This window comes from Cryptomeria japonica, chromosome 4, assembly GCF_030272615.1.
Source record: "Cryptomeria japonica chromosome 4, Sugi_1.0, whole genome shotgun sequence".
Taxonomy (NCBI): domain Eukaryota; kingdom Viridiplantae; phylum Streptophyta; class Pinopsida; order Cupressales; family Cupressaceae; genus Cryptomeria; species Cryptomeria japonica.
Genome location: NC_081408.1, coordinates 429,294,471 through 429,315,416, shown reverse-complemented (window position 1 = coordinate 429,315,416; position 20,946 = coordinate 429,294,471). Strand labels below are relative to the sequence as shown.

General features: G+C 38.8%; 1 protein-coding gene across 1 annotated transcript in view; it reads left to right on the top strand.

Annotated features, from left to right (window-relative positions):
• The window catches only part of LOC131030541 (glutathione S-transferase T1), a 296,126-nt gene extending 279,453 nt beyond the window's left edge, over window positions 1-16,673 (top strand). Inside the window, exon 7 of the mRNA XM_057961404.2 lies at window positions 16,125-16,673. Within this exon, the coding sequence (XP_057817387.1) occupies window positions 16,125-16,346 (222 nt within the window). The 3' untranslated portion in view covers window positions 16,347-16,673. The remainder of the gene's footprint in view (window positions 1-16,124) is intronic.
• The last annotated feature ends 4,273 nt before the right edge of the window (window positions 16,674-20,946 follow it).

Here is a 20,946-nt window from a genome sequence, read left to right as displayed (position 1 = left end):
AAAAATATTACTGCTTCAACTTCTTGTCACTCGGTATCTTGCAGCTGATCCAATAGTCCTCCTTATGAGAGACAGATTTTTGTTTAGCGTTCTTGGTTTCCTCCCCACCCAAAGCCTACTCCATTTGCTCAAGGTTGCGGAGATACTCCTTGATGAGGTTCCTACCTCCTTGTGCCTCCACTCGACGCTTTTCTCTGTCACTGTTTGCTCCCCATATCAGGATTGGCCTCAATGGCAACACAAACTCTGCATCTCGAAACCATTCCCTACTTTTGGTGTGAAACTTTCACCCGGTTGCGCCATTGCCATCAAATTTTCCATCCCAAACTTCCATTCTTCCCTTACACATTCACACATCACCCATTTCACATCCTCCTTATTTCCTTGCTCCAGGCACCAAGCAAAAAGTACTGAGGCAACATCCACATGCGTGTGGTATCTAAACTCTGAGTTCATGTATTCCTCCACCAAGAACATGTCAACAGTCCTCAAAAAATGTGGATCTTCAATGTTGAAAATGTTTCTCATCCTTTCTTATGAAATCTTCCCCATAAAGGCAAGTTGTTGCTTGTTTGTCAAGAGTGAGAAATTTGCCTTGATTTTCACTCTAAAAGCCTTGCCAAACCCCAACTCTCATTGCAAATACCAACACCCATTCTTCCTACACCACCTTCTAAAAACAATTGCTACAAACCTCTTATGCATCGACATTTAAATCAAAGACATCATTGCTTGAACTGATTCTTCCACTCCACACGTCTATGCCACCTCCATCTATAAATGCTTGCTTGATCCTCGTAGATCTCCCAACAACTGCATATTGCATACTGAGCGCAACCTCCATGAATCATACTCTCCTCTTGCCTTCACACGCTTGGAGAGACTCCTGTCCCATCAATCTATTCTTCAATCTATCCTTCATCAGCAAGCTACAAATCTCAAAAGTCTTCCCACCACTCTATCGAATTAAAATATCTATTTAAACAACCCCAATTTGATAATTTATTTGCCTCCCTGTTTCCTTCTCGCTTGATGTGAGAAACTTCAAAATCTTGAAACTAATTTAATTTGGATTTAATAACCTTTATGAACTTGTTTATTTTCCAATTTTGAGCTTCTCCCTTCATAAATGAAGTTACTATCATCTAGGAATCACCCTCAAGTTGAAGCTTAGAAGTTGAGAGCTGGGATGCAAGATTAATTGCAAGAATAGTTGCTTGAGCTTCTGCCTCATTATTGGTTCCTTCTTCCATTTTTTGGGCACTAATTGCTTGAATGTTTCCATCTTCATTCTTGCAACATATCCCGCATCCGAAGGGCCAAGATTTCCTTTTGACGCCCCACCAAAATCGATTTTAATCCACCCTTTCTTTAGGTTTTGCCAAACAACTTCTGCATTTGGTTTTTGAAGTGGATCAACCCAAAAAGGCCCATTAACGAGCCACAACTTGAGAAGAGGCCATTGAGATTGAATAACTTTATCCACCATACTGAAAGTTATGATTATATGTTGTTGCATTCACCATTTCAGAAATCGCATTCTCCAAACGGTCCAACAGACACTACATATTTTCTTCATTCCCTTGGGAAATTCTCCTATTTCATTCTTTCCACACTTCCCAAATAAGAACCGATGGAGCAACATACCAAATACTAGAATAGACTGACCTGCCCTAGACCAAATTCCAGCTTTGAAATAAATTTCTAATTGTAGATGGTAATAAAATTTGCTAGTTAATCTTTTGCAGCAAGAATTTCCAACAATTTGTGGCAAAGTCACAATTAAGAAGCAAATGATCTAAAGTTTCCTCTGTAGCCTTGTAAAGAAGACATTTGAAAGGACCATTGAATCCTAGTTTGCTCAACCTTTTGCTTATCAAAATTCTCCCTTTTAACACCAACCATGCAAAGGTGCCTGCTTTAGGAAGGTAGGATTTATTCCAGCATAATCTAAAAGGCCACCCATCTTCTTCAAGCTCGTTTTCCAGTATCTTGTACCGTACTTTCACTAAACACTTCCCACTTTTAGCACCGCACCATACTATTTCTTCATTTTCCTTGTCAAAAATATTTTTCTCCCTTCCAAAATTCTCCTAAAGCATGCTTCTTGTTCATTATTAAGATTCAGTCCTTGCACGTCTCTCCACTTCCCCTTTTCCACACCATTATCCAAATACTTTTCCACATAATTGCACACTTTCTTGCCCCAACTGGCTTCCAAAATTTGCCTTACTTATTTGACATTTAGCTCCTCCCTTGGGGCTTTGTGTCCTTCCCAAGAGTCATTCTAGAAATCAGCCAGTTTCTCATTACCTAGCTGCTAGGAAACATGATGACAAATGATATGACGACATGAAACTAAGTTCCAAATCGCAGACCCCTTAGGGGGATTTTGGATGGTAAGGATCCACTCATTTTGCTGAGAATCAAGGTATTTGTTCCTCGGGGTTCTGGCCCATTTTTTATTCGGGTTGGTATACATACTCCACATTAACTTTTCCCCTATTGCTTCATTCATTATATTCCAATTCCTTAGACCTACCCCCCCCCCCCCCGGACCAATTTTGGTCTACATACTTTCTCCCATGCTAACAATGGAATTTTGTCTTGTTCTTGTTTCCCATTCCAAAACAACTTTCTCATTTTATGTTCAGTCATTTTTAGAATCTTGCCTGGAATTTTTAGACACATCACAAAAAAGATTGGGATGGCTGAAACAAGAGTCCTAAGCATGATAAGTCTCCTTGCAGCCGTTGACCACTTACTCTTCCATCCCTCTACCTTCCCAATACAGCTATCAACTAGCTTATTCCATACAAAAGATTTGCATGCACCTAAGAAAGTGTGATGCCTAGGAATCTACTTGGTAGTTTTCCTAGTTTGATGTTTAGGATTCTTTAAATTTCTCCCTGTTGACGGGAATAATCATTATGTTATGTTGGTATATTATGTTTATGTTGTCGTCGGTAATAATGAGTTACGGCGGTCAGTTAGTTAGCCGACGGGTAGGTAGTTGGAGTCGCGACGGTTGTGTCGCACCCCTTCGGCTGTCATATATTGTACCACCTCCGGGTGTTGGAGGACATGGAATGTTGACGACAGATTATAATATGAACATCTTTTGACATTAATGGAAAGCTACATCCTTTGTAATTGCATTGTGCATTGCTGTTTAGTTTCTGTATTCTTCCTGTTTACCCAGTGAGGTAAACATTTGGCGCCGTTGCCTAGACGAACTCAGGAACGGAAGACACGGATGGCGCACAGACACAATGGGCCTACCCGTTGGTGAAGTAAACCCGGAGAACCGACGACAACAAATTTTACGAGAATTTCATGAGCGCCAGGATGACGGACGTAGGGAAGACCGACGAAGGACAAATAATCCTTAAATTGTGAAAGGAGAGAAATAAAGAACACTGTTAGAAACAGAAGAATTATGTTGATTGTATACAAAAGAATGAATTAATAAAGACGTGTTGTGTTTTGATTTATGTGTTGAGAAACATGAAATTGTATCACAATTAATGCCCAATTTACTGAATAAAGACAGAAATAAGAAATTAGAAACCGACGAGTGGGAGGCTGCGCAGAAGGCTTTGATTCTGGAACAACGTGTAGAACGTAGACGGAGGCTGAGGCAACTTGCCGAAGGACGACCTGCCGAAGGGTTGCCCGAAGGGAACCAAGGAGGTGTCACGGAAGGTGCAGAAGCCGAGGGGAATTTCTACGCGTCGCCAGACTACGGTAGAGCGAGAAGCCTTGAAGAGTTTCTGGAGGAAACTAGGTTACGGAGAGAACTAGTTGAAGAGACTCGAGATCGGTTCAAAAACTTATCTCTCACGCCACAAAGGGAGGATCACCGAAGGGAGCCGGGCACGGGTGACGACGAAGCGCCACAAAGGGAGGATCACCGAAGGGAGCCTGGCACGGGTCACGACGAAGGGGAAGTTAACCGCACGGTAGGTATAAGGCAGAACACCGTACCTTCGGTCACCACCACAGGAGACATCAGCGGCATCGGAGGAAGTAACCGCACGGTAGGTACAAGGCAGAACACCGTACCTTTGGTCACCACCACAGGAGGCATCAGCGGCATCGGAGGGAGCAGCACCGGAGGGCAGACACAGCCACAACCACCTCCAAGTAGACGATTTCCATCAATGGCGACCAAACAGAAGTTACCCAAATTCAACGGGGATAGCAAAGATGATCCCGCACGGCATTGCCGTACATGCGAAACCATCTGGACAGCCAACGGGGTGACTAACCAGGGTGAATGGATGAAGTAGTTCCCTGCCACACTGAGAGGAGTGGCTATTGACTGGTATGCAGACTTGGATAAAACCAGTGTAACTACGTGGGATGAATTGAAGAAAGCATTCGAGAAGGAATTCCGGCTTCTCCGGGATGATAACGAGATAGTTTCCGAAATCTACGGAACAAAGCAAGGAAAGAAGGAGACCGTACGGGCATACGGGCGCCGACTAAAAGAGTTAGTCGGGAAAATGGAAAGCCAACCGGCCGATGGCTTGAAGAAGAGGTGGTTTGTCGAGGGTTTGAACCCTAAGCTACGACGGAAGATGAAAATTGTGCCTCCAACATCCTACGACGACGCATACAACCGAGCCATGGACCTGGAAAGTGAAAATAAGACGGCCAAAAAGAAGAAGAATAGATCTTCATCATCATCTGAAGATGATGACACATCGGAAGAAGAGAGTAGTAGTGACGAGAAGCTGAGGAAGAAAGTCACAGCCCTTCAAAAAGATATGGAAAGGATGTTAAAAGAATTTAAGACAATGAAGGGGACTACAAGTAAGGACGATGAACTATGGTGCACGGAGTGTAAGGAGAGCGGCCACACGAAAGATGCCTGTCCCAAGAAGGCATTCTGCGACATCTGCCAGATTATGGGGCATTCTACGAAGGAATGTCCATACAATCTGAAGGCACGTAACCAACAAGTGCTCTTTGCGAAGGAGCAGCCATCCACATCGGAGGCAAACAATAATGCATCATCTGGAGGATACCGGGACAACAGACGCGGCGGCGGAAGGAATAGCAACAATAACAATAACGGAAGCCGTATCCAGTATGACGCCAAGGGCCGGCCAATTATCCAATGTAGGGCCTGTAATCAGTGGGGGCACTTCGCCCGTGATTGCATGAAGGAAGCCACCCCTCAGCACCTCTGCCGTTGGTGTGGGCCAGGCGACCATGAGGACGCAAATTGCCCGCAGGCAGGGGTTAATCTCCTCAACATTGAGAAGGCTGAGAAGACTGGTGAGAAAGAAGTACTGGCGATCACCCGCGCCCAGACGAAAAAAGCCACTTATCCCGACCCCCGTACGGAGAAGGAGCGATTACGGGAGGCAAAGGCCAATATTGAACGTGAGATGACGACCGAACGACGGGACAACGAGGTGGCGAGTACATCATTCCGTACGGAAGCGGAAAATAACATCATTGAGCAAATCTTGCAGATAGAGGTGCCGATAAAGGTAAAAGACCTTCTAGACTCTATGCCACAATTGAGGACTGCCATCCTCACCAATGTGCAAAGCACCGCATCGTCGAGTGCACCACAGGTAGGGGTTCCCGCCACCGCTACGAAGAGTACACCACAGGTGGAGGTTTCCGTCAGCCCTTCGACTGACCCGATGTTACTAGCCGTGAGCAGTGGTAGACACCCAGCTGTGGTAGAAATGCGTATCCGTGGGACCATTTTGAAGGACACCATTGTGGACGGAGGATCTGGGGTGAATGTACTACCAGAAGAAACATGGAAGCGGCTGGGGAAGCCCACCCTGTGGCCACCCACATTCAACCTGGTGGGAGCGGACCAACACGGCATTAAGCCACTCGGCCTGTTGATGGCCCAGCAAGTGACAATTGGTACGCAACCATTCTTGTTAGATTTCGTGGTTATTCCCTCGAAGAAGAAAGGCTATGACGCCATCCTGGGGAGAGTGTGGTTGATCAACGCAAGGGTAAACCACAACTGGAAGAAAAATACACTTTCTATGGAGAAGGGAGGGCGGAAATATACCATTGACCTACACACCCAAGATGTCAGCGAAGAGCTCGCCTCTTCAGACTCGGACTCAAAGGATTCTAATAAAGGGGAAGGGGGTCCCGATGAAAGCAAGGGCAAGAACGCGATGGAGCCGAATAGTGAAGGGGTGCTAGAATTGGAGGGATGTTCTGAAGATGAGGTATGCTCGACTAACGGGCTCTTCCACTCGCAAATGGAGGATTACGAAATGTTCCAAAGCTACAGGCTCGAAGTAGAGGAACCAAAGCAACCAACAGAGGTGTACCTGCCGGAATACAAAGAATATTGGAAGGGAGACGCCCCAAACCCTGGCGACGTAAATAATCCAAAGAGTGTCGGCACCGATTGGAACCCTGTGTGGAAGGCCGCAGCCTTCAAAATCTTTATTATCCTTCTTCTTCTTATGTACAGGAAGGAGGTCGTGGTCCCTGTAGAATTTGTGGTTCCAGGTCTTCAAATGGCCATGGAAAATAAACTTGCCACCAATAGGTTTAAATTGAAACCCTATCACGCGAAGCGCGCAGGGGACCCGAGAGGCCGGACGGACACCCGAGAGCCCGAAGGGGGACCCGAGAGGATGGAAGGGGACCTAAGAGGCCGGGCAAGCGACTCGAGAAGCACGGGACAAAAGCAGGAGACTTTTGGGCGAGAAAAACCGAGAAGAATGAAGGGCGATCCCAGAGACAGGGGACCCGAGCCGAAGACTCTCTAGACAACTTCAAAAAAAAATAAAAAATAAAAAATAAAAAAAAAATCGCACAGTCGTACGACAGTGACCGTACGGTCAAAAAAAAAAAAAGAAAAAGAAGGGGAAAATGGCCACCGTACGGTGCGACCAAGGTGACAAGGTGACACCACCGTGCGGTGGAAGCACCGACGGTGGCACCACCGTGCGGTGGAAGCACCGACGGTGGCACCACCGTGCGGTGGAACCACCGTGCGGTGGCACCACCGACGGTGACACCACCGTGTGGTGGAACCACCGACGGTGGCACCATCGTGCGGTGGGAGCCACCGAAGGCGGTCACCAAGCCAAGACATCAAAGACGCCGCACAACACCACCGCGACGAAGAACAAAACAACCCCGCACACCGCCATCACCGCACAGCAAGGGGTAAAGGGAAGAAGACACCGAACACCGCACCAGCACGCCACCACGTGATGCGAAGGGTAAAGCACGGGCCGACCGCCACAGGTAGACCAAGCAGCCGCACGATCGGAGGTGCCAATGCTGTTGTTGACCGTATAGGGAGGTTGTATGGCCGGGTAGCCATTGGGGACATTACAGTGCCCTTAAAAAAATAAAAATAAATAAAAAACGACGACGGCCAGATTTAAAATGATTTGCTGACATCTGGAGCCTGGACACTGAAAATATTGGAGTGTAGAAGAAGGGTTTTGACATCATAAAATATCACAGAAATGATGCGCGCCATGGACTTTCGTGGGGTTCTGAAGGTTGTAAATTGGTGTTGGCGGCGGGGGCGCTGCCCGTCGACCCCGCCCTGTACTGCGACAGGGAGCGCACCTGGGGCGCTGCCCCAGGACCCCGCGAGGGGCGCTGCCCCTCGACCCCGCGGGGGCGCTGCCCCTCGACCTCGCTGGGGGCGTTGCCCCCAGACCCCCAGTTTATTTTGAGCTACAGAAGACCACGGGAAGTGTTGTGCCTGCAGCTAAGCATTGGCAGGGAAGCCATAAGCCGTAGAGGGAGACGGATTTGGAGGTTGGGAACAAATAGAGTTTGACGGAAGGCATTGCAAGTCCGCGCAGTTGTATGACACCAGGGAGTTATTCAGTTCAGTTTTTAGCCTTTGGGGAGTGTGATGGAGGATTTGAGTTGGCTCCTAGCATTTGTGCCAACGGATTGTGGCCACCTCCAGGCATGACTGGTACGCTTTGAGGAACTCGGAGGATGTCTCGGCTAGACGTGAGGTTGCCGTGGTGGATGCACAGAGGGCTCGGGAGGAGCTGACCACCAGGTTGGAGGCACTAGTCGCGTGAGACTTAGTTCAGCGTACCCAGGAGTTGGATGCCGGGAGAGCAACACGGGTGGCTATCGAGGACAAATTGGCTAGGGAGACAATATCAATTGAGTAGCTGTTGGTGGAAGCTGAGACTGAAAAACGTGTTTTGTAGACAAGTTTGGGTTAGGCCCAGGAGGACTGTGATGGCAAAGGAAGCAATATTGGTGAAATCCGCACTTGAGCATCGGATGGTAGCAGAAAAGGGTTTTCAGGCGAGGACGCAGGAAGTGTATAAGATCCGGGCCCGACTGGCGTCAGTAGTTCCTGCCGTTCATCTCTATTTTGTATTAAGTCGTCGGAGTCAACTTCTTTTCTTGGGGGGGATGATGTTGACGGGAATAATCATTATGTTATGTTGGTATATTATGTTTATGTTGTCGTCGGTAATAATGAGTTACGGCAGTCAGTTAGTTAGCCGACGGGTAGGTAGTTGGAGTCGCGACGGTTGTGTCGCACCCCTTCGGCTGTCATATATTGTACCACCTCCGGGTGTTGGAGGACATGGAATGTTGACGACAGATTATAATATGAACATCTTTTGACATTAATGGAAAGCTACATCCTTTGTAATTGCATTGTGCATTGCTGTTTAGTTTCTGTATTCTTCCTGTTTACCTCAGTGTTTACCCAAGTTTGTATTGTAAAAAAGGATTTCTGACTTGTGCCAATTCACCTTCTGCTCCAAGGCAGTGCAATATTTGTCTAAATTTTGTTTAATACATCTGGCCTCCCTTAGGGATGCCACCCCAAAAAGCATAGTATCATCAACAAATTGTTAATGTGTGGTGGCCTCCATACTAGGTGTGATGTTCACCCCATGCCATTTACCTACCTACCTTATTTTGGAGATGATTCTCCCAAGCATTTCAGCCATTATGATGAAGACGAAAGGAGAGAGGGGATCCCCTTGTCTCAATCCTCTAGTGGATTAAAAGAAAACTTGTGGGCTGCCATTCACTAAGATTGAGATTCTAGGAGTAGTAATGCAACTCTTCACCCATGAAATCCATTCTTTGCAAAAACTGAATCTCTCCATAAACCAAAAGCAATAACTTTTTGTCCACTTGATCGTATGCTTTCCTTATATCAAGCTCGATCATCATTCTATCTACATTGGCCTTTCTAATAGTGTGGATTGCTTCATGTGCAACAATGATTCCTTCGACAATTGATCTTTGTGTAACAAATCCACTCTACTCTTCAAAAATAATGCCTTTTAGAATTCTTTTCATTCTTTGTATCATGACCTTTGCAATGACCTTATATACTATGTTGCAAAATGAAATCAGTCTGAAGTCGTTAAAGGTTTTCACTTGTTCTTTTTTAGGGATCAAAGCAATCAGAGTGTTACTGAAGTCCCTTGCAATGTATGCTTCAGCTTGGGATTCCTCCACCACCTCCCACAATTTCATGGAGATAACATCCCAAAAGGTTTGGAAGAAAAATGTTGGAAAACCATCCGGACCAAGGGCTTTGACCCCTTCCATGGAAAATATTGCACATTTTACTTCCTCCAATAGAATCGGTCTCTGCAAAAATGAGTTATGTCGTTCGGTGATAAGATTAGGAACTACTTAAGAATTTCTTCAACCAAATCCCTGGCTCCATCCTCCATATGTAAGTCCAAAAAAAACCTAACTGTCGCATTATTAATATCGTCTGCTTTTGTTAATAATACCCCGCTATTTTTAATCTTAGAGATTCTATTTTTCGACCTTTTGGCTTTAATTGAGTTGTGGAAATACTTAGTGTTTCTATCTCCTTCCTTTAACCAGCATTCTCTAGACTTTTGCCAATAATAAGTTTCCTCTCTACTTAAAATTTCTGAGGATTGTCTATTCAATTCTATTTGTCCATGTATAAGAGCCATTCTTGGGGGAGATTTCTAACAATCCATTGTCAATAACAAATTTTTGAAAATCTTTTTGAGTTGTACCCATACATCCCCTTCCACCTTTCTTATCTTCCAGTTCCAAGGTCTCATTGAAATCGCCACCTAATATAACCATAGACCTATCTAATCTTTGAAGGATGTCTGAAACTTGATTCCACACTTCCTTTTTCTTTCCTGCCCTTGCTAAACCATAGAAATTTACCAAAAAGAATTCATAAGCCATATTGATTACCTGGATGTTAACCAACTACAAATGTTCTGATTGGGTAACAACCTCCAACTTGATAGTCAGAGGGTTCTAAAGAAGACCGATACCCCCTGAAACCCCAATAGCTTCAACAGATTTACCACGCCATCTGCCCCAACATCTCAAAAGAGCCTCTAAATCTTCCCGGTTTTGTTTGGTTTCCTGAAGCATGACAATATCTGGCCACGATTGATCAATCACCTTTTGTCATGGGCATTGCAACCCCTGACATTCCAAGTTAAGACTTTCATGGCTCCTCGGGAAGGTTATCACCCTTCTCGTGAAAAAGCTTGCTTTGTCCCTTCTTACATCTTGCAATTTCCAGTATAACTCTATTTAGTTTCCTACCCCAAGACTTCTTTTCTCCCAGTTTGCATTTGTCAGAAATAGCCATGGTTTGACTAATAGTTCATTTCTCCAAAATATTTTCTTCCCCCTCCATAATCCAATCTTCCTCACCCTCTATCGAGGCCCAATCTGGATCTTCTCCCTCCGCATTATGCCTTGGTGTGATTTGTCTTGCTTCCTACTTGCTACATCTCAAACTGTTTTTAATTGGTGATTCATGAATGTCTTTGAAAGTATCCTCCTGATAATTAAAGTCTCGTGAATCTTGCTGAAGTCACCAGAAATCTTTATACATAGAACTATAGAGAGGAGCCTCACCAAATTCTATATGGAATGCATCCATATTATTCAACTGCATCTAGATGCTCAGAAAATTTGGTATCTGCTTGCAAATGGATGTGTTCAGAATGATGATAAGTTCATTTCTATTTGCTAACATTCATTTTCCTTTCGAGAATTGAAAGATATTCCCACCATGAAGAAACAACTGATATGATGATGAGTACTGCTCAGATCTGATGTGAATTATAAAATCAGCTCACTTGTTACATAAACATATGTGACAGTCTTTAGAAATTTTTCAATTTAATATTGGTGTAAATAAGTTGGTGTGCCAAATTTGAATTTGGTTGGGATCAGGTTCTTGTATGTTTTTAATTTGTATTGGTATTGGACAGCTGATGAGTCAAATTTGGATTTCTTGACTGACTTTGGGAATTTCAGACGTTTACTTTTAAATCTCTTTTGCTCAATCAATGCAATGTGTGAATTTATTACCAAACTCTAATGCAGATTAAGCCATAAATTTGGAGTGCTAGAAATATGGCCGATGCAAACTCCTCTTAGCAATCCAGCATCTACTTTTGTTATTTATATGGTCATACATCTATGTAGCTGGTAATATTGAAGTTTATGTATTTTGATTCCATGCACGGCATTAGCTGTTTTTAATCCAGTCTTGCAGTGGTGAAGATGCCTTCGAATCATGGTTGGGTGTGCTTAACAAGAGAATCCTGTTTGTATTTATTATATTTCCTTCACTTTCAATGGTAAGAAAAGTCCAATCTTTTACAAAAATATTGTCATAGCATTGCAATGTAAGGGCTATCACAGCCCTATATTGGAAGAGCATGTTAATTACATATACCAGCCCTGAGTGGAATGAAGCTTATTGTTAAAGAATTCTACCCTCAATATTGACAGAGATCTAAATACAAGCATATGAATTTCTAAGAGTCTGTTGTCTCAATTTTAGTGCAATCTTAATTGAAGCAACTCTTTTTTATATTTTGTCAGTCGCTCTTTGAAATGTGTTGATGACATTGGCAATCAATTTGGACATCAAGTAATATACACATCATCCAACTTTTTCTTTGTATTGTTACAGCTTCAGCAGAGGGCCTAACAGTCTGGAAAATGCTCAATAATTCTAAATAACTTATTTGATTTGCAAAATGTGCCAAAAAGATGTCAATGAGATGATAATCAATCATGTGTAGAATTTCAAATGTGTAATTGATTGATCTAAGTTAACCACAAGAGATGTGAGTTACCATGAATCATACTAAAGGGTATCAATAATTTAACTTTCCTGGCACAGTGATATGACAAGAAGTAGAAAACAGTTCACAAGTAGCACCCTGCTTTACCAATAACCACATTCTCTTCTGAATACACTTGATTATGAGTAGAATCTCAAGTTTCATGGGTTCTGGTTCTTAGCATAAAATTCAGTACTCATCTGTAGAATTGAATTGGCTCAGTTTTTAGGGATATTGGGAGCATCATTAGATCCATTAGATGGGTCACATACTTTTCCAGAATGTTCCAATTGTTCCTCTTTGCATATCATGCCTAATTTACCACATTTACCAGGCAGAAACCTCACATACTTTTCCAGAATGTTCCAACTAATTCTTTTGGCATATAATGCCAAATTTGCCACATTCACTACACAGAAGTAAATACAATCTGAGCTCTATTACCCCTGCTAATAGAGGCAAACTACCATCGGGCCTAAATATCAGCAAATCTGAGAGTAGAATTGGATTTGGAATAAAAAGATAGACTGAAAATGTCAATGGATCTGATTAACCTCATCTCTAATTCTAGAAATAGAATTAACCTCATCTCTACAATAAGTCATCTACTGTCAAGTAAAGAACTTCATCTTCTCGCTCAAATTCTTCCTCTGGTCAAATATATAAATGCATATTATTGTACATTTCAAAACTTAAAATACTGATTCTATTTATTATTCCAGCTGAAACAAGTGTACCATACAAATATACTTTGAATTATAGTAGTTTTACAACCTGTGATAATTACAGACTGATTCTCAGAGTCTTTTTTAACGAGTCTTCATTTATTGTGCATTTATTACTTACTAACACAAGTTTGAAAATGCAAGTATTGAAACAGAGGATCTGAAAATCAATCACACCTTTTACTGCAATTTTGCATGTCTATCACTGAAATTAAACTGACAATGACTCAATTCTGCAAAAATACTGATTAAATTGAAGTTCATTCTAAAGATTTTAGCATACCTGTTATATTGTAATTGCCATAAAGAATGTAGTAACTTTCATCTGGTACAACTTATGCTCATTTATTGAATCATTGAAATATTAGTTTGGACTCAGAGATATTCAGTTACCATAATCAATAATGTGAATGTGACCTTGAGTGATACTTTATTGCTTTCTACTGTATCTTGATAACTTTGAATGTAGATACAATCTGAGCTGTAATATAGCAATTCGCAGGTATGAGTAGCCCTGTTAGGAAGCCACGATGAGGGGAATGCACAGTGAAAACCAAAAACGTAAACCTCTACTTTCTTACAAAATGGAACTATCCAGCTTGCGGTAGTTACCATTTATTTGTGAGTCTGCCTTTATTTGAATAGATTCATAGCTACTTTCCCTTGCCAAGTATATGCTCCTCTGTATATCCTACAAAGTATTACATTGCATCAATTTCCTAGCTTCAGAGTCTTAACAACTTGAACCAGTTAGGCAATAGTGCAGGGCAATCCATTAGAGCATGAAAAAAAAAGTGATGGGTTTTATTAAATACTGTAATAAAGCATATAGGTCATTTGACCAAATTGCTTGAGGAAAATTGTTAATAGCAGTTGCTTTAAAACAGAGCAGAGACAAGTTATAGAGAAATTGCCCTTTGAGGTTCTCCCTGACTATGCTTCAAATGCATCCCTAGATTTGCAGGCTCGAAATTAGGCAGTTACCAGTTTGTTGAATTGTATTTTCTTGTTTTGATTGTTGTATTTCTGATTCTAATGTCTGTAGTCTGTGTTCATTTTAGCTTGACTTCTTATTCTGGATTTTTTACTTCTTTAAACTTTGGTTGAAATTGAATGCTGGGATGCTTAAAAATAGTGAAAGTGCTTTTATCATCATCAGAGTCCTTATAAAAAATATAGCCTTTATATACTGCTACTTTGATTTCCATTAATATTGCCATATGGGAAGTACATTAGCTTGTAGTTTCGTGCAGTTCATCCTAACTCCATGAACACATTATTTTGACCGTCTTCAATTGATAAGAGCTTAATCAACAAATTAGGATATATGTGGTAGGAGTCATAAGGATTGTCTCTTCACCTTAATAGGAGTATATTGTGATTCTGTGTGGACCTAAATGCATGCCAAAGAAATACCGTCTATGGAGATTGAGGGCATGTATGCAATTTACAAGTAAATTTAGTTGCAGGAAATACAATCAAAGATTGTTGTTTTGTCACTCCAAAACAGAAACAGAAATGCCCTAGAAATCTTTAGAGAATTTGGGAAAGCATTGGGTGAATTCTGACTCAATCCACTCAAGTTTTAGGGCTGTCCATTTACCTCGTCTAACTTTCTTAGCAATGCGCTTATTGTCGAAACTTCCTATCGTATTTGGGAGCAGTATGCAAAGCACAAAACAGAGACTTTGAACTCTAAACATGGACCATGAACTGTTTGACAATGTAGCTCATGAAATATTGATCCAGAGGTGAAGTATATGGCTCTTTTGACCAAATTGCTTGATGAAAATTGTTAATAGTAGTAGCGTTAAAACAGAGCATAGACAAGTTATGTGAAATGTTTAGCAAAATGTGAAGCTCTCTTTGTAGGTTAAAATTTATCAGGTAGAAACCCTTCAAATGCCTTCTCATGGTCTTAGCTGCTGCTCAAGCAACTTAACAATCTCAACTGGATCGAACTGCTATTTGAATCCAGTACCATTATGAAAGTGTGCAGACTGAAAAGCTTTCTATTGTTGCTGAACTACCATTGCTACTGATTGGATTAATGTTAGTAAATATAAGTGTCACCCTTTTTACAATTATTTGCAAATGTATTGATTGCAACCCTGTTTCAACTTTAGCATTTTGAAACAAGATGCTCTCAACTGAAAATATGTAATATATACAAACTGATTCTTAGTCTTTTTTCAACTCTTCATTTATTATGCAAAAATACTGATGGAATGAAGTTCAATCTAAAGATTTAAGCATACCTGTTATATTGTAATTGCTATGAACAATTTAGTAACTTTGGACTCGGTGATGCTCAGTTAATGTCAAATTCACCTTGAGTCATACTTTATTGCTTTCTATTGTATCTTGATAACTAAATGTAGATACAATCCGAGGTCTACTACCCCTGCTAATAGAGGCAAAAAGACTGAAAATGTTAATGGATCTGATTTGGTAATCTTTTTATTTTGACCCAAAAAAAGTTGTTGGAACATCCAGAACAAGGGCAAGATGTGAGGGTCCAGACCTTGAGATATTGGATACCCTTTGGAAATTATCTTTCACATGCTAAGACATGTCATCATTAAAAGAAACATAAACAAACAAATATCACAAACTGGTGCATTGTCAAGTAAGTCATCTAAGGTCAAGTAAACCTATTGGCTCACCGTCGCACAGCAAAATGTGTGCAACTGCTAGTGGTATCTTGTGTGTGTTTTATTCCAAGTTCAGGTTTTGTAATTTAGCTGAAAAGCATTAGTGTAGTCAGCCGCTATAGATTGTTTATTTCAAAAGAAAGGATACAAAAATAATCCTTCTTTATATTTTGAGAAGTGCTTATAAGCTTTATGGAGATTTAAAAACGCAATCGGGAAAAGAAACCACTTATATATCAATGTTTTCTCGAGCATCCAGAAAGCTGAAAATGAATGGCTAAATATTCACAGTAATGGAGATTGAAATAGAGAGACCAAGGAAAGGAAGCAAACATAATAAAAATGGTGTAAAAGACTAAAATGGAGTGACAGAAAAATGCTGTCTGGAAGACAAGCGACTTTATGCAATATAGAAAAGTAGCATGCCAAAAATCATTGATAAAATAGGATGATTTTAAACTTTATGTTTTCTATCGGATGCATTTCTCACTATTTTGGGCTTCAGGCTCAGATTTGTTTGAGTGTTTGCCTCTGTTTTCTTGTTTCAAAACAGGCATTTAACATTATATAACGAAATTTGCTGTATTAAATTATTGTATTATTTTTTACTAACCTGATTTTTGTTGTTATAGCTTTTGGACAGGAATGATATTGATATGCTTCTAGGTCCTCGTGAGAAGGTCAGAAAATGGATTGAAAAGGTGAAGAAAGCAACAGAGCCTTACTTTGAGGAAGCCCATGATAAACTTTACAAGGCATCCATGAGACTTCATGGGAACAAGCTCCAAGTTAATTCAAATGGAACTGCACTTGCACTTGACTCATCAAGGAAAGCGCTATCATCAAAACTATAGTGAGACAAATAAAAGCTAGACATGCTTTCATTGCTTCTCATAGACTGATGGTCTCGTCGACGTCATTATAACTCATTCATTCATTCTCAACCTGAAGTATTAAACTTTCCCTCTATACAATTATATGATTGTGCTATATAACCATGGTATTTAACCCTAAAATCTGCTATTTAACGAGCGAGGTGGGATTCTGGATGAAGTCAATGTTTTGGTAAATGGGATTGTTTATTCTTTAGATGCCAAAGCACATAATCTAAATTGTAAGCCTATTCTATGATATTATGGTTAAAATTTAAAGATAAAATTTGAGAAGAATTAGAAGATCTAGATGTAGTGTGATGAATAATATGGTTGATGTGGCTAACATTCAAATATAAAATTTGAGAAGAATTGGAACATCTAGATGTTGTGTGATGAATAATAAAGTTGATGTGGTCAATATTCAAATATAAAATTTGAGAAAAATGAGAAGATCTAGATGCATGTGAAAAATAATATGATTGATGTGGTTAAAATTCAAATATAAAATTTGACAAGAATTAGAAGATCTAGGAGTAGTGAGATAAATAATATGGTTTCAATGTGAAAACATTCTCACAAATGAATCAAAGTTATACTAGCTTTCAGAATGGCATTTTTTGAAAATTCTTAATATTAAAATTAGGTGCAATAAATAATCTGATTGAAAGAATAAATTACTTTGCTAGAAGACAATTCACGAAATAAAAGACAAATGATAAAGTATAATCATTCTAAAAAGGAAGTGTTTGAATTATTTAACAAAAAAAACATAACATGAATCCTTCACAAATATGAGATTTTTTTTAAAATAAGAACAAGATTCCCATGAATAACTTTCATTGTTAAGCCATGTTAGCTATTCTTAATCTTAACGAATTACATTCATAAGTTAAGTAACGCAAAAATGTTGTAGCTAAAGATTGTTACACTTTCTCATGAGGAAGCACATTCTCCATATAATTCATGAATGAATAAAGCGAGTTAGGATTTATGGTGGATGCACAAGATTATTATATAACAATTGTAAAAAAATAAATAAGACAAATTGTATGTACTTAACCTTGTCAAAGTTTTATTAATTGTATAATTCTGATTTAATTATAATCTATGTGATTAAATGCAAATTAGTAAATACTGTACCATTTCTTAATACAAAGTAATCTCAAGTAGCAAAATTTATAAGATATATACAAAACTAAGGATATTAAATACAAGATGTATTTAAACAAAAATGCATTCAACAATTCTTCTAGTCATCATTTTCATCATTGAGACAAACATGGTAAAATATGATGTTGCCCACCTAATACTCTTTCATAATGACACATATTATGATTTTGTAAACTTATATAACAAAATTAAAAAATTTCCCAACCCTACATATGGATAATGATCAAATCATTTTATATAATTATAAAGTAAAAAATATGAACATCTTGATAATGAAATTTACACTTAGATAATTACCGATTTATAACTTTATTGTGTAAAACTACATTTTAAACATTTTCTTGTAGCTCATATATTCAAACTTCATAAAACAATATGAACCAAAAATTGCACATCCATAACTAATTGTGTTGGTTGGTCTAAATGAAATTAAATTTGATCTCCTATAGGAATTCCTTGCAAGTAACACATGGATATTATCTCAAAATAGTGTACACGACCCTGCATCAATGATTAAGAAATTGTATAATATGTATCCCCTAGTGGATGTGTATATGTATGGTACATTGTGACATCGTATAGCGGTCTTGATTTGTCTTCAAAAAATCCTTGGCGACCATCTAATAAGACCCTTTTCCTTTGGAATGAGAGTCAACATTCATTCATGTACATTTTTTTGTACAACTCCAAATTCAACAATATACATACATTTAAAAACCTATTCTCAAACTTTGTTTCCCTTATTGATCATGAACATATTTTACCAATTGATTATTAGGCCCACGAATCAGCACGATGGATATTTTGGCCTTTCATTATAGAATAGTTGATTTATTTGTGGAAGACTAGATTCAATTTACATAGTCAATGTCTAAACAAGTGTCTCTCAATACTTACGTTAATATGCATCTTATTCCATTCGCTTGTGTTTGTTACATTGTAGGTTTGTGATATCCCTCATTTCATATATTGTTTCAAACATTAAAAAATAAATAAATAAATAAATTATTTTATTTATATCAATTTGTATTAAATAGATAACAATAAAAATGTTATATAATTAATTTAATTATAACATTTATTTGTATGATTATTATTATGTGATGACTCATTCTTATGTGTCTTTGTATTCAACGTATGCAACCAAGTGAGGGCATTATCAAGGAGAGGGTTGTTCATAGAATGATGTCAACATTGGGAGAGTGATGTGCACACACCTATATGATGCCTACTTTGTTTTCATTTCTAGTATCATCAAGTTTACTCTACATTTGATTATCATATTTGTCAAAACTATTACTTGATAGTTGCTTATGTGATTCATCTTGTGTTGGTCAGTGAATTGTGTTGCATTGTCATCTTTATGATGTTTGATTGTTTTGATAGTTTGGTGGGAAGGGATTGTTTAGAGGTAAATGCCAACACGGGGGGAGAAATGTACACGTAGTCGCATGATGATTGTTTAGTTTCCTTGTATAGTGTTTTATTGCGCTTACTCTATTTTTCATTGTTATCCTTGTCATAACTAGTTTTTACCTATGATATAGCTAATTGTTGTTTATGTGATACATCTTGTCTTGGTCATTGCATTTGTGTTGCATGACTTTAAATACTTGCATTAATTTTTTATGATTTTTTTAATTTTGTTTATAGCTTGGTGGGAAGGGGTTTGTTAACGATATGTCAACATTGAGGAGGAATTTACACATATGTGTGTGATGATTGTTTCGTTTCCATTTCCAATGTGTTATCATATTTATATCATTGATTATCATCATTGTCATATAGCTAACTCTTTCTTATGTTACAATTGATTTTGTGTAATGCATCTTGTCTTGGTCATTATGTTTGTGTTGCATGGTCATATAAATATTAGCGGTAATTTTTCATGGCATTTGATTATATTTATAGGTCTATGGGAAGTGGTTGTTCAAAGGTAGATAACAACAATAGGAGAGAAAAGTGTGCATAGCTACATGGTGATTTGTTTGTTTTTCTTTCTAATGTGTTATCGTGTTTATTTTATCTTTGATTATCATCCTTGTCATAAGTAGTTTATACTTATCTTATAACTGATTGTTTCGTATATGATGTATCTCGTCTTGGTCATTGCATTTGTGCTCCATGGTCATATGTTTGCTTGCATCAAATTTTTTGTGAGTTTGATTCTTTGATAGCTTAGTGGCGAGTAGTTGTTTAAAGGAGGATATCAACATTGTGAGAGATGTGTTCACACACTTTTGTGATGACTATTTTGTTTCCCTTTCAAGTGTGTTGTCATGTTTAATTTATCTTTACTATCATCCTTGTAATAACTATTTTGATGCTTTGTGTCATTGTTGATTGTTCTATATGTGATGCATCTTAGCTTGGTCATTATATTTGTGTTGCATGGTCATGTATATGATTGCGTCAACTTTTTATGACTTGTTTAGTTGTTTTTCTAGCATGGTGGGAAGTGATTGTGTAGAGATGGATAAAAATATTGGGAGATAGATGTGCACATTATGTGGGGACTATTTAGTTTTCGTAACTAGGTCATCATGTTTACTTGATCTCTAATTATTGCCCTTGTCATAACTAGTTCTTGCTTATGTTATAGTTTATTACTATGTGTGCAAAACATCTTGTCTTAGTCAATGTATTTTCTATGCCCTAACCTTGTATTGTTTATCAGGTTATGAGCACTCAACTTGTGACTACCTTAACTCTCAAATAACTTATTAATATTAATATAATCATATATAGGTATTTAGTTCATTCTATGGGTTATAGAACACTTTAAGTATCTAAGTTGGTTTAGGTGGCAGCTAATGGATAATTAGGTATATATAGGAGCTAGTGACATCATCATATTGAGTATTGTGTTCATATTGAACACGATTTGAACACTATTAGAGATATCCCCCTTGAAGTGGATTAGGAGGTTTCCCCCTCAAAGAGACATATTATCAAGTATTTTCAAAATATTTACTATTACATTAGATTCTATTATGCATTTGTTTCACTACAAGTGGTATCAAAGCATGATTTTGGCACCATCAAGGTAAGTCATTTTTTTAATTTTAGAGGTCATTTTGGGAAGCACATATCTCTATGATTTCAAAAATATTTTTTTGATTTTAAAGGTTTTTTCAAGGTCACATTGAGGATACGACAATATAATTTTGAAGGAAATGAAAACAATATAATTAAATTAGTCATTACAAAATTAGGGTTTTCATAAATTTCACTCTCGAGGTTTCAATTCAAAAAAATGTTCCTAATTTTTGGAGAGTTGATTAAAAAAAAAATTTTACACCTACAATCCTTATTTGAAGGAATTTGAAGCCGATATAATGAAGTTAATCAAGAATTAGGGTTTCCACTAAATTATCTCTCAATGCTACAAGTTAGAAAAAATCTTGGA